General features: G+C 51.1%; 1 protein-coding gene and 1 long non-coding RNA gene across 2 annotated transcripts; both read left to right on the top strand.

Moving 5' to 3' along the window:
- Positions 1–300: 300 nt before the first annotated feature.
- Positions 301–2,649, top strand: LOC110140358 (uncharacterized). The gene is made up of 4 exons (XR_002314719.2): positions 301–604; positions 1,161–1,300; positions 1,840–1,913; positions 2,262–2,649. It is a non-coding gene; the product is annotated as an uncharacterized lncRNA (long non-coding RNA).
- Positions 2,650–3,658: 1,009 nt separating this feature from the next.
- LOC110140366 (putative DBH-like monooxygenase protein 2) lies at positions 3,659–11,941 on the top strand. The gene is made up of 13 exons (XM_070467481.1): positions 3,659–3,946; positions 4,826–4,972; positions 6,400–6,561; positions 6,805–6,888; positions 7,721–7,888; positions 8,085–8,187; positions 8,367–8,533; positions 8,861–8,952; positions 9,203–9,299; positions 9,434–9,493; positions 9,737–9,867; positions 10,780–10,894; positions 11,185–11,941. Exons 1-13 carry the CDS (start codon positions 3,659–3,661, stop codon positions 11,425–11,427), a joined length of 1,857 nt encoding a protein of 618 aa, XP_070323582.1. The 3' UTR covers positions 11,428–11,941.
- Positions 11,942–14,505: the final 2,564 nt, after the last annotated feature.

The raw sequence follows: 14,505 nt of genomic DNA on the forward strand, positions 1-14,505 counted from the left end.
TCTTCGTGGGCTTCCCTGGTGGTTCAGAAAGTAAAGAATCTGCCTGGAACGTGGGAAACATGGGTTCAGTCCCTTCCCAGAAGGGCATGGCAACCCGCTCCAGTATTCTTGCCTGGAGAATCCCCATGGACAGAGGAGCCTGGTGGGCTACAGTCCATGAGGTCACAAAGAGTTGGACATCACGGAGTGACTAAGCACACACTCATATTGGCCTTTAATCTCTTGGCATGCTGCAGTCTATGCAGTCACAAAGGGTCAGATACAACTTACTGAACACCAACAACATGTATAAAGTAACTTCCTTAATATTTTCTATATCACACTTTCAAGTTTGCATAATCTAAATGTGCACAAAATGTGAATTGCACTATATTCTAAGTAACATGTGCTGATTCCGCCCCTCCCCCCACCCCCACCACTTTTTTTGTTGTTGGGGGAAGATCTACTTTTTTTTATATTTAAGTGTTGACTACAAAATTATTCACAACCTAAAAGCTGAGAGTTCTGTTTCATTTGATGGGAATTTTTAGGACTTCAAGCCAGGAAGTGTGCATCTCAAAAAACCCTGAGAACTGCTGCGGGGAAAGCAAGGGAGACAACCAAGGTATTTAGTTTTGCAACAAAGATCAGGTAGTCTGAGCATCAGTCGGTAATTGTTAATTAAAGAAAACCAGCTATCTAGAGTTAAGGAATTGAGCACTTTTCTTTGTATTGGAAAAGGCAAGAGTCTGGGCTCACTGAAATCATTCTTTTGATATACACCTCAGCAATCTGGGGCCAGTATCCTGTGTTTTCACTTCCTGAGTTTCCTCAGGGCTCACTGTAGGGAGTGGCTATAGTCTGAAGGCTGCTAGATGGAAGGTATTCTCCTTCCTGAATTGCCTGGGCCTCACCAGCTCACCATCTGGTGGTGGCTGCAATTTCTGATGACCGTGATATCCTTTGTTTACCACCATGCAGGAAATATTCCATTTCTCAGAAGTTTCAGGCCTGAAAATGTCACTCTGTCGTTTCCAACTCTTTGAGACTCCATGGACTGTAGCCCGCCAGTATCCTCTGACCATGGAGTTCTCTGGGCAAGAATACTGAAATGGGTTGCCATCCCTTCTCAAGGGGATTTTCCTGACACAGGGATCGAACCCGGATCTCCTGCGTTGCAGGCAAATTCTTTAGCATCTGAGCCATCTGGGAAGATCTATTTCAGAGGTACAGCGTTATAATTCAACACCTGAACACTCTGCAAAGTGATCACAAGTCTGGTCAGCATCCATCACTGTGCTGTTGATGTCCTTTCCCTCAGGTAACCACTCCTCTGATCTCCTGTGCTGAGACACTCTTGCCTTCAGCGCCCTTACCTATTCCCAGCATTAGGACTCCAGAGAAGGAGAGAAATGAGCTTAGGGAAGCACTGCCCAAATCACACCTCTTGAATATCAGACCAACGGGCATGCCAAGATGTGTGCTCACCCTCACAAGACTCAAGCACTTAATCCTGATGTTTGCTCCTATGAGAGTCACTCTGGGGTTTAGATGATGAGAGGAAAGTGGGCTGGGAGAGGGGAGAAAACAGTAACTGGGGGTAAAGGGGAGAAAGAGTAGAGAAAAGCCCCGTGAACAGACAGGGGGACCAAGGAGCAGAGATCCCCTGCGTTGCAGTGGTCACTGGGTCTCCCCGGGCCAGCGCTCTGGCCAGTGAGCTGATTGCAGGAAAAGGGATCCTGGGCCCGTCTCAGGTTACAGGGCTGACTGTCCTGTCTCTCAGCCCCTTCTCCCTTCGCCTTAATCCCCAAACGCGATTGGGATCAGCTTGTCTCTGACGCCCCTGTTATCTCCTCCCAGGCTCCCACTCTTCAAGGTTGGTGCCTCCCCAAGCTCCTGCTCTGCTCTTGGCCCAGTTCCTATCCAGGGCCAAGGTAAGCCTCTTCCTTCCAGATGGCTGCCTAGCTCCTTACCTTCCCTGCCCTGCTTAGGGGTGGGTGGTACGGTTGTCTTCTTGAAAAGGTGCTTTCTCCCAGCTGCACCCCAGCTACTGCTCAGGTGCTCCCAGCAGCTGCAAACATCCTCAGCCAGGTTCTTACCAGTCTTGATGAGCTCAGCAGGTGATGAGAAGAATCATCTGCCCTCTATGGAGGCTCAGACAGAAGCTCCAGTGTCTACCCACCCTTGTTTAAGCTGAATTCCTGTGTAGAAATGTGTGGCCCAGACTCTGTGATGGAGGAGGCCCTCCAGGCTAGCCTTGTTTTGTTTTGTTTGTCTTTCAGATCCTCTCCATTGTCTGATGGAAGAAGAACACTGAGGGTCAGGTGAGGATGGTCTCTATCAGACAATGGAAGAAAGAACTCGAGGGTGAGAGACTTTTGTCCCTCTCCTAAGGAGCAGCCAGTGAATAACACCAGCTCCCTCAAGAGGACAGGCCATGGTGAAAATGCCTGCAGGGGAAGGAGTGCCTTGTGGGTGTCGGTGACCTAAGGGAACAATGGAAAGAGAAGGCCAGGTCCTGTTGTCTTGTGTTCACTCTCCCGGGCCCCTGTGGTCTCATGTTTGCTCTGCCACTGACCAGATCGGGGCTCAGACACTGCTCAGGTCACTCCTTGATGATTCCATTTCCTCACCCAAAAATTAAATGGACTGGGATTCTTGGAAAATCAAGTGGATCTGAAGCTCCTTTTTACCCGGTGTTCCGATGCTATATTATTCCTTCTGTGCTTCTATCATTTGCATCGCACTGAACAGCTTGCCAGCGGGGAAGCTGGCCAAGCCTCTGGTGGAAGGTCCCTGAATGTGATTTCTCTGAAAGGCAATTCATGGGAAGGAAGGGAAAGTGCAAAGCACCCCAAAGGCAAATTCATGTTTATTCCCCATTTTCTCCCTCTCCTCCTCCTCCTTGCTCCTCCCCAGCGATGTGCAGAAACTCGAAGCTGCCCCAGACTTGCCCATCTGGAAAGCTGATTATGTCTCCCTCACCTCTACATGTCCTTCCAGGGATTAGTAGTCAAGACTCCTCCAGGAGATGGAAATCAAAGCCTTCCCCTCGCCCCCTCCCAGCACCCCTTCTCCTTCCTGCACTGTAGGAAGGCTGGAAGGAAGGGCTACGTGGAGTCCCACCCCCACTCCCGGTCTGTGCATCACTTCTGGGTAGAGACAAAATAGAAATCACTCATGAAAACTGGGGTGGGGAACATGTGCCAGAGGGCAGAGGGAGGGCTCAGTAAGAACATCCAGGGATACAGGGATGGGGGCAGCGCACGAAGCGAAAGAATGGAGGGAGGCAGAGAGAGAAATAGAGGAAGAAAAGCACTGCAAAAAATTTAAAAAGGAGGGAGAGAAAGTGAGGAAGGGAGAAACAAAACCTCCTTGATTCCACGGAGTCCCCATGGGCAGGACACTTGCCTCGGGTTGACAGGGGAGAGCCAGGGTGATTCATTCCTGAGCATTTCATGCCAGGTGCCTACCCCAGGGCAAGAGCACCTTCTCTCTGAGCACCTCACACCTCCTGAGTTATGTAAGTGGCTCCACTCTGAGCCCAGAGATAATCAGATCAGAGGAGCCCCAGTCTGCCCCACCCCCGTGGCACAGCGCCTGGCGCAGATACAGGAGCATATAAGTCCGTACTTCTCGAGTGTCCATCTAAGGAGAGATGCTCCAGACCCCGGAGGCCATGGCCTGTGCCCTTCTCTTCTGGCTTCTCCTGTTTACGGCCCTTGCAACTCCCTCCCAAGGCAAACGCCTTGGCCCCACGCCGCGTCTGCGTTATTCCAGGTTTCTAGACCCTTCTAACGCTGTTTTCCTGCGCTGGGACTTTGATTTTGAGGCTGAGGTCATCACTTTTGAGCTCCAGGTCCGGACAGCTGGCTGGGTGGGCTTGGGTGTCACAAATCGCTACAGCAGAGCGGGAAGTGACCTGGTTGTCGGAGGCGTCTTGCCTGACGGCAATGTCTATTTCTCGGTGAGTCTGAGGGTGGCTCTCCCAAGCATGTTGGGTCTCTTGCTGGGTGGAGGATGACTCTGAATCCAGGAAGGATCCATATTTTCCAAACGCAATCTGGCACAGGCCCGGAACACCAGCTGATGGCTGACCTCTCCCTACAGAATGGTCCATTGGAGAGGCTGAATCTAGGTCTTCCAGACTGAATGTCCGTAAAGTGCCAAGGGAATGGAGGCATTGGACTGAAAGAGAGAGTGTCCTGGGCCACAATCTCTGTGCAGGTCACTGGGGGAGAATCCAAGCTGTTTAGGATACAGTCATCATCTTCTGTTACCTTTAGGCTCAGTGAAAGAGACCACACATAAAATAATCTAGTAGTGACATCAGTACCCACAATAATAATAGCTTAAAATTTTTATGCACTTTTGGTTAAGCAGGGGTTGGTTCAAATCTTTGCACATTAAACCTCCCAGCATCACCAGGAAGTAGATGATTATTATCCCACTTTATGGATGAAGAAGCAGCTCACCTGTCTCCCAGTCTCATTCTGAACTGCATTTATATGGTGAAGGGTCAATGTTAAGAGACCCCTGTAAAGATGAAGAGCATAGAGCTTTCAGAGAATAAGTGGGTTTTTAAGACTTGAGGATATAGGAATATTAGGATTCATGGAGATGAGATTTGAAATGGGAGAAGTGAAGCAGGATCAGATACCAGCCATCCCTCTTCCCCATGAACCCCTCCTTGACGCCAAGCTCTGTCCCAGCAGTGAACTATATTGTATAGACCCGGGTTCCACTAAGTTGGTACCTTAGCGGAGCTAAAGAGACCCAGACTACTCCAAAGCTGTGAGCACTTAGGGCTCCCGATGCTCACCCCGTGACCTTCCCTGGGCCCCAGGACCAGCACCTGGTGGACGAAGACACCCTGGAGGAGGATGGGAGCCAGGACGCAGAGCTGCAGGGGCTGACAGAAGATGCCGTCTACACTACCATGCGCTTCTCCAGGCCCTTCCGCTCCTGCGACCCTCACGACCGAGACATCACGGTAAAAGAGAGAGGGGAGAGGAGCATTTGGTAGCAAGCAGCCTTTCCCCTGGGTGGTGACGTCACCCCAACCTGGACTGGCTGTGCCCATCGGGCAGCCAGTCTCGGTTCCCAGGGCCACCATCTCTCTCAGCCTTCCCCAGCATGCCTCCACCCCCCCATCCTGCTGCCTGGGACTCCACCAGCCCTCTAAGGGTGGCCTCTCCCTGACAGCCCATGCCTCCTTCCCTGGCGTCCCCTCTTAAAGAACCTTGCCTGATCTTGAACTGCAGGGTGTCGTGAACCACCTGTGGACGTGGACTCAGAGAGGGGCTGGGAGAGGGGGTGTGGCTTGCCCAGCATCTCCAGCGGGTCAGCCTCCAGGCAGAGCCAGACCCCAACTAGTTCTGATCCCCAATCTCAAGCCCTCTCCATTCTGAAACCACTTCGTGGCATTCTGGGGGGGCTCGAGGAACTCCGGTTCTTTATGTCTTAGCACAGAACAAAATTCAGCAAAAGGCAAAGTGATAAATGAGAAAGGATTTACCAGAAGAGGATACTTGTGGGGTCCTCGTCAGGTGGGCGAGAGGGTGCTGCCCCTGAGAACCTAGTACATTAAAGGTTTATAACAAAGGAAAAGTGGGAAGGTGGGGGGAAGACCACCTTCTGCCTCATTCTTGAGTAGGCATCACCTTCCATCCTCAGTTCCTCCTCTGCATCAGGTGGGGAAGTTTGCTTGTCCCTACATGGTCAAATCGGGACTGTCATGGTGCTACGGAAAAAATTGTTTCAGATCTCAGTACGAGGGTCTTTCACTTTCACATGTCACCTTTCCACAAACTATTGTTTTCTATGTGTGTAGAGAGTATGTTCTAGGTGGTCGTTAACTAACTGAGCTCATCGGCAGGCTGTGTGTTTCACACCACCACTGTTTTATTGTTTGGGGGCATGTCTCCTGCTTCTGCTGCATGGTTTTGTTGCTAAGTAAACCTGCTTTGGCCAGAGTTCCCTGGTGGCCTATAGGGGCTTCCCTGGTGGTTCAGATGGTAAAGAATCTGCCTGCAATGCAAGAGGCCCAGGTTCCATCCCTGGGTCTGGAAGATCCCCTGGAGAGAGGACTAGCAACCCACTCCAGTGTTCTTGCCTGGAGAATCCCATGGACAGAGAAGCCTGGCGGTCTCTGGTCCATAGGCTTGCAAAGAGCTGGACGTGGATGAAGCGACTTAGCATGCCCAAACCTGTTTTCTTGAGTACTGTTTAACTCACAGGGGTCTCTCATACTCTTAGTCCTTAGTGGGATTAACTATTTAATCGCCCACTTCGTCCCTTCACTCTTTCTGTCCCTATCCATTGTTCTGTGAGCCAGTGACTTGTGTCAGTGGTTGGGTGTGCGTGTGGGCAAAGTACTACTTGTGCGTGGCAGCACCTGGATGCCCTTGACACCCACAGAGCGACACTGTGAGGGTGCTGGCCGCCTACGGCCTGGATGACACCCCGAAGATGGATCGGGAGCGTACATTTGTGAAGCCCATCTTCCTGCTCCAAATCATCCACCCTGATGATCTCGATGCCCCCGAGGACACCATCATCCATGACTTGGAGATCACTGATGTAAGACCCTCTCCTTCCTGCCCAGTAACCTCCAGCCCCCTCCCACCTTCCACTCAATCCAGACCTTCCTCTTGCACTCAGTATTCAGTACATTCCTAGAACCCAGGTTCCTCTGACTCCCCTTGGTCCCCCGAGGAGGGTCAAACTGGCCCTCACGTGGCCGCCCTTCTCTGACCTGTCCCTTTACCTGCTTCTCCGGCAGCCTCCCTCCCCCCCACTCAGCCTCCGTGTGTCCCCCTCTAGTTCCTCATTCCAGAGGATGACACCACGTATGCCTGCACCTTCCTCCCTCTCCCCATCGTTAGCAAGAAGCACCACATCTACAAGGTACCGTGAACCAGACGACGGGACATCATCAAGGTGGGCAGTGGGCTGTCAAGACAGGCAGTGGGCATGGTTGACTCTTGAAGAGGTGTAGGATGGAGGTGTCCAGGAGGACCTGGAAGCCAGGCCAGGTCTGGTGGAGGTGGCAGTTCCAGGATTTCCTGAGCCCAGAACTACAGCTCCCAGCACTGTTTTACTCATGCCCCACGGTGCAGCAGTGATTTTGATGATGGTCATTTGTTACTAAGTGCCTGCAAAGAGCAAAGGATGAGCCCTACCCTGGGCCCAAAAATGTGTTCTTTCAGCCCTGGAGGAAGTGCAGGCTGGTGGGGGAGGTGGGGGCACGTGGCCAAAGGCTGTCAGGTTGGCAGTCTGGCCAGAGGAGACTCAGGTAGGCCTGATTTCACATTTGAGTGATTACAATTTTGATCGAATAAATGAAAGTGTGACTTTACCGTGAATGGACAAAGTATGCGAGCCATGGTTTTCTTTAAAGAGTGACTCCAACAAGGTGTGGTCACTTGCTCAGATATAGGGAACTGATGAGGTCATTAGGGAAAGTCAGAAGTCTTGGGATATTCCTGGCTAGAGCTGTGCTGTGTTCTCAAGAAGGGGTTTTAAAAAGACTGAGGGCTGAGAGAGGAGTCAGGTGGAGTGCCGGGGACATTTGGGGAAGGAGGAGACAGAGGAAATGGAAGAGGAAGAGGGAAGTGGAGACCTGGGCACAGTTTTACTAAAACTGGGGAAGAGAAAGCGAGGTGGGGGTGGGGGCTTGAGGGATAAGGACTTGACCCAGAAGATCTTGACCGTGCTGTGTCCTGCACCCCCTGCCCAGTTCGAGCCCAAGTTGGTCCAGCACAACGAGACAATTGTGCACCACATCCTGGTGTATGCCTGCGGCAATGCCAGCACTCTGCCCACGGGCATCAGCGACTGCTACGGGGCCGACCCCGCCTTCTCCCTCTGCTCACAGGTCATCGTGGGCTGGGCTGTTGGGGGCACAGTGAGTCCGTGTGATGAGGGAAATCGGCGGCTAAGGGGACACGTGTGGTCAGGCAATGGGGATGGTGAATGGGTGGAAGATGGAGACAAGGGAGGTCTGGGATGGAGGCGAGAAGACACGGGTGAGCCCGGGGGGGGGGGTCCCCTGCATCTACTTCCCAGCCATTCTTGCTGCCAAACCTTCCTCCTTCCACCAGAGTTACCAGTTTCCAGACGACGTGGGCATCTCTATTGGGACACCCTTGGACCCCCAGTGGATCCGCCTGGAGATTCATTACAGCAATTTTCACAATCTGCCTGGTAAGTGTCTAGAGCGTTTATGGAAGCGCCTGTGGATGGGGCTGGCTGAGTCCTCTAGGCATTGATGCAGGAGGCCCACTGACTTCTGCTCGCAGCCCCACCCTTGCCTTCCCAGGCCTCTTTCTCCGCAGCCTGTGACCCGTTCCCCTGCCTCCTCTGATCGGTCCTGCCTGCTCCAGGTCTGTATGACTCCACGGGGATCCGAGTATACTACACCGCGCACCTGCGCAAGTATGACATGGGAGTCCTGCAGCTGGGCGTCTTCACTTTCCCTATCCACTTCATCCCCCCTGGCGCCAAGTCCTTCATGTCCTACGGACTGTGTAAGACGGAGAAGTTTGAAGAGGTGAAGCTGGAAGGTGTCCCCCCGACCCCCTACTTCCCCTGAGATTCCCCGTTCCCAGGTATAGATCCGGTGTGACACACCAGTGCGCAGCCCAAGTGCCCAAGGCAGAGAAGGACCACCGCCTGGTGGTTTGGGAAGTTGACCTGACCTGGCTGGTGCAGGGGAGGCGGGAGTCAGGGCTGTGGGGCAGGAAGAGGGGCCAGGAGGCCCAGCAGGGACTACTGGGGTGTGTTCCAGTCTTCGGAGGAAGGTGTCCAATAGTAAAGGAGGGAACCAGGAACAGAGCAGAGTTCCTAATGAGAACCAGGTGGTCTCCTTCTGCCTCAGATGAACGGGGCTCCGGTGCCCGACATCCAAGTCTTTGGCTATCTGCTGCACACCCACCTGGCCGGCCGCGCTCTGCAGGCGGTGCAGTACAGGTAAGGAAGACACAGATCAGAAGCGCTCCCTTCTGTATTTGGAAATAAGTTTTAGGAACAGTTGTTTATTCTGCAACTCGAGGTTATGCTGGGTTGGAGCAGGAGAAGCTAGAACTGTTCCTGGAGTAGAGATGACGGAGGGTGGAGAGTTTTGTTTTACAACGAGCCCACTGCTGCTGCTTTGTTCATAGACCGCCCCCTCCCCTCGTCAGCCTCTCCTCACTCCTCTCCCCATGTTGTTTCCCTCCAGAAATGGAACTCAACTCCACGTAATCTGTAAAGATGATGCCTATGACTTCAATCTGCAGGAGACTCGAGATTTACCTTATCGAGCGGTGATCAAGCCGGTGCGAGCATGGCCGAGGGAGGCATGGCTGGCATTTGGGGAAGGCAGGATCAGCACTTGTTATTATTAGCCAAGAGTTCTAAGGCTGGACCGGTCCCTCTGCCTCTTACTTTCAGCCTTTGTTTCTCTGCACAGGGGGATGAATTGCTGATAGAGTGTCGCTACCAGACGCTGGACCGTGACTCCTTGACTTTTGTAAGTGCGCATCTCCCCACCATGGTTAATGACAATAGCCTTAGAAGAGCCTTACCCCTGGTCTTGGCTACTCCATCACCCAGAAGATTTCAGCTGAAGCCCCTTTGTTTCTCCAATGGTATTACCCATTCACGTGGGGCTTCACGCTCTCACATCCCCATGACCATGAGATGGGTACCAGGATTCCCATCTTCTCAGTCAATGACTCACTAAGATTGTCGCTAGCTCTCTCTTCTTCTCCAGGGGGGTCCCAGCACCATTAATGAGATGTGCCTCATCTTTTTATTCTACTATCCCCGAAACAACATCTCCAGCTGCCAGGGGTACCCTGACATCATCTACGTGGCCCACGAGCTGGGGGAGGAGGTATCAGAGTGAGTCATCCTGGAAGATAAGACCAAGACTGACCTCTAGAAGTTAGGTCACTTGTGTGCAAAGTATTTGTCTGCCTTTTTCTCATGCACTTACCTGATTCGAACACTGTTTGCTTTCAAGGAGTGACCTTTAATTGGGGCTTTCTGGGTGGTGCAGTGGTAAAGATTCTGCCTGCCAAGCAAGAAACACAAGAGATGCAGCTTCAATTCCTGGACTGGGAAGATCCACTGGAGTAGGAAATGGCAACCCATTCTAGTATTCTAGAATTGTCTAGATTCTGGACAATCCCATGGACAGAGGAACCTGGCAGGCTACGGTTCACAGGGTCGAAAACAGTCAGACACAACTGAAGAACTTTCACTTTTCACATTTTAATAATTTTAATGGATAATCATTGACTAATGTAATACCTTCACCATGATACTTATCAAGACCTATCAAGTTCATGGGGTCGCAAAGAGTTGGAACTGACTGAGCACGCATGCAGTGACCTTTTAATTACTTGGGACTAAGGTCCTCCCTGAGGCTCTGATGAAAATGCTGAAGCTCCTTTCCAAGAAAAATGCACATCTTTGCAAACACATCCCATTTCACAGACAATTTCAGGACATGTATAGGTTCCCAGAAGTCATCCCATCAACCTTCTTAGATTTCATGGTCCCCAGATCAAGAAACACTTCTTTATAAAAAGTCAACACTTCCTCTTTTTCACTTTTAAAAAATTCTCATCTCTAATTCTGATGATTTCTCCGTCTGCCATGCTCACGGTTGTTTTACTGAATTGTAAGACATTCCTTATGGCTTACACTGACATGGAACTGATGCTAACAAAAGTGAGGCTACTTTTTACACATTTTGCCAAAGCTTTAAGTCACCCCTGAACTAGTGTCTGCTCTTTCTGCCCACTGCAGCTCCATGGAGGGCATGATGGCCCTGAGCAATGTGGAGTGGACCCCGGAGAGCATTAAGAAGGCTGAGAAGGCCTGCAAGGAGGCCCAGCAGACAGTGATAATAAAGACTATTGATGTAAGTGTCCTGAGAGACACTGCGCTCTCAGGGTAAGGGCTAAAGGAGTGAGGGATGGTTTGGACGAGGCCAGAAAAGAGGAGAAAGGGGGTGTGAGTGACAATGGCAGGAACGCTGGATCAGAGAAGAAGAAGCTGAGCAAGCAGAGGAGGGCTGATGCTGCTCTGAGTGTGGGTGGGCATCTCCCGGTTAGCCTGTGAGCCTGCAGGGACTGGGGATAACCAAGGAAGGTCTTAGAAGATGAAAGGAGGTGGGGGGTGCTCCCACCCATTTTCCTCCTTCTCCTGCAGGAGCTAGTGGAAAACACAACAGGCTGGATTCGGGACATCAACCCTACTCCCCGGGGTCCTTGTTTGGAGTCCTCTGGAGGCAAAGTGGAGCCCCAGGACAAAACCCCTGCAGGCTTTAGGGCGGCCCCCGTGGTCCTCTCGGGGTCCAGCAGTACCCCCCTGAGGTGCCTCCCCCTGGCCACCCTCTTGTTTGGGCAGGGGGCCCTGTCTTGGCTCCTTGCCACCGTGCAAGCTGGAATCTGATACCGTCTCCTCAGTCACATACTCAGGCCCCTTCCCTGCTCAGACCTCCCCTTATGGTCACACAAACTCCCCTCTTGGCCCCAAAAGGCCCCCATCTGTGCCCCTTCCCATGACCTCAGTCATGACTGCAGGCCTGGGCGTGGCACAGAGCCCACAGAACCTGGCCCAGGACAAGCTCGACCATCCATCCTTTACAGCATCCGAGAAGCACTGGTAGGACCACACATCCTCCAACAAAATCTGGATTCAAGGCTGGGAGGGACGGGGTCTCTGAGCAGTCTGGTACCCAGGCTCGCTCAAGGAGATGCTGTGTGGGGAGGAGGGTGCATGAATGCAGAGAGGGAGCCCTGTAAGCCCTCCTCAGCTCATGCTGGCCCTGGAGGGGCTCCTGTTTCTCTTTTCTGCTGACATCTTTGCCCAACCCTCCCCGTAGAGGCAGCCACATGTGTGCTTGTGGTGAAGGGAAGGGCTCTGTTTATAAGGGACAAAGTTCAAGGCACCAAATTAAACAGAATTGAACTCGCTTCCCAGTGCCATCTCTTTCCTTTGAGCCTGTGGTCCAGGTGAGACAACTGCCACTAAGGTGGTCTCTTAAAGGCTCAGGCTGAGGCATCCAGAGGGCATTTGAGGATCTGGTTGACCCAAATGCAGCTTCTAATGCATCGCTCGCTTGCCTCAACTGTGCCTTGACTGCCAGTGGTCTTTATTTTCTCAATATCTATCACATTCTCAACACTCAGATCACCAGGTGGCAAGAGCCTGCCTGGCCAGGGAGGCTGACCTGGGCTCTGAAAACAGGTTGAGGACATGCCAGTCTGTGAATTGCCCTGCCCATGGCAAGACAGGTTCTCCTGTCTTCTAGAAGGGACCCCTGCCCTGAATATTTCAGGGTGTTTAGAGTATCTTAATTCCCCGAAGATTAGAGATCTGGCCTCTAAATTTCTTGCACTGCTTGAGTTCATGTGTGTGTATGCCAAGTCACTTCAATCGTGACAAATTCTGTGCAACCCTACAAACCATAGCCAGCCACACTCCTCTGTCCATGGGGTTCTCCAGGCAAGAATACTGGAGTGGGTTGCCAAGCAGCGCAGAAAACATGGCTTACCCGAAGCCAGAGGGATTGCCAAAGTTCACTACTGGGCTTCGCTGTGGTCACCATTCAAGGGAAATGGAGGCTTTTCTTTAAGTAATAATCTTAAAACATGGTTAAGGCATTTTGGCAGTAGTTTAAGGTCCACAAATTACTTTCTACAGCATGAAGAAGCACACAAATCAAAACTAATCTAGACTGAAACTTAAAACAGACCTTTCGGGCATCTCCCTGGTGGGCCAGTGGCTAAGACTTTGCACTGTCAGTGCAAGGGGCCTGGGTTCAATCCCTCCTCAGGGAACCAGATTCCATCCCACATGATGCAACTGAAGATCCCTAGTACCACAACTAAAACCTGGAGCAAACAAATATTAAAGACAAAACAGACCTTTTCTCTCTGGTTTGCCCAATTCACAAAAAAGTCTGACCTTTCTATTCAAAGCTGTGTTACTCCAAGCGCCCCCAGCTCCCACCCCCGCAAGCAAATTCTTCCACCTTCGATCTTTACGGTAAAAACAAAAAGAAAATAGAAGAACCTCCTGGATGGATTTCTGATGTCAAATCTCAGTCTGTGTTGTAGCCTTATTCTCAGGTCTGTCCTGATAAGTTCAAGTCAGCTCAGCAGCCTCCCCAGAGTTCTGTAGTCAGAATCTTCCAGCGCTCCATTTGTCCAGCCCAGAGACTGGTACACGTCTCACGCACTATTGCTCTCCTCTGTACCCACTTCAGATTCCCATCTTTCATTTTACTTTCCTCTCCATCTCCTGATCTCAGCATTAATCATCATGTACATATTCACTGAGCACCACCTGTGAGCTTGACTTTAGGTCAGAATAGGAGCTACTGAAATGAACAGGAAATGGACCAGCAACACCTTCCCCACCCCTCTGACCCACCCTTGTGGAGCTGTGACAAAGCTTCTAGGAGCCCTTGGCTGGCCATTTTCTCCTTGGGTTCAGGGCCCGCTCCTCTGAGCCTTTCCTAGTGCACAGACCATTTCTCCCCACTGACTGCCTCCAGAGAGAAACCATTATTTATATCAACTTATGGATAATGAAATGCTTCTATATTTAAAAGAGATGCATTTATCTTATGCATATGTATTAGACCGGGGTCTTTGTGGCTTAGCTGGTAAAGAAGCCACCTGCAATGTGGGAGACCTGGGTTCAATCCCTGGGTTCAGAAGATCCCCTGGAGAAGGGAAAGGCTGCCCACTCCAGTATTCTGGCCTGGAGAATTCCAGGGACTGTATAGTCCATGAGGTCGCAAAGAGTCGGACACGACTGGGTGACTGAACAACATTAGACAATACTGCTGGGAAAATGAATGATATATAATAATTACATAATTGTTATATGAATTATATGAAAAAAATTAAAAAATTTTCCAATTTATGTTTTTTGTGACTACAGTTTCTGGAAAGCCTAATGATATACTCCAAAAAGCTGGGCTCAGAGATGAGGTAGAAAAGGATGACCCCCACTTCCTCCTAGAACATCTTGGCATTTGGGTGTCTGTCACACATCACCCCTCACCCCTCAGTTGGTTTCTAAGTTCAGGTGAACTTAGAGTGATTCTGAGACTGTAACTTTTTTCCCATCTTGCTTCCTCTACTCGAAACTCCATCTTAAATGTGGAGGGTAAATAAATTATGTATTACCTCATTTTTGTTTTTTTGTGAAGACAGAGGTGCATGCATGCTAAGTCGCTTCAGTCAGGTGCTATGGACTGTGTGACCCTATGGACTGTAGCCCACCAGGCTCCTCTGTCCATGGGATTCTCCAGGCAAGTATCCCAGAGTGGGTTGCCATGCCCTCCCCCCCCAGGGGGACCCTTCTGACCCAGGGATCAAACCCGCATCTCTTGTGTCTCCTGCATGGGCAGGTCAGTTTTTTAATTTACCCCACTGGGAAGCCCTAGAAGACAAGCGGACCCATAATGTTTACAAGGATTCTGGTCTCTCCTGTGGAGTAAGAATATTTTGATAC

Source organism: Odocoileus virginianus, chromosome 1, assembly GCF_023699985.2.
Source record: "Odocoileus virginianus isolate 20LAN1187 ecotype Illinois chromosome 1, Ovbor_1.2, whole genome shotgun sequence".
Classification (NCBI taxonomy): domain Eukaryota; kingdom Metazoa; phylum Chordata; class Mammalia; order Artiodactyla; family Cervidae; genus Odocoileus; species Odocoileus virginianus.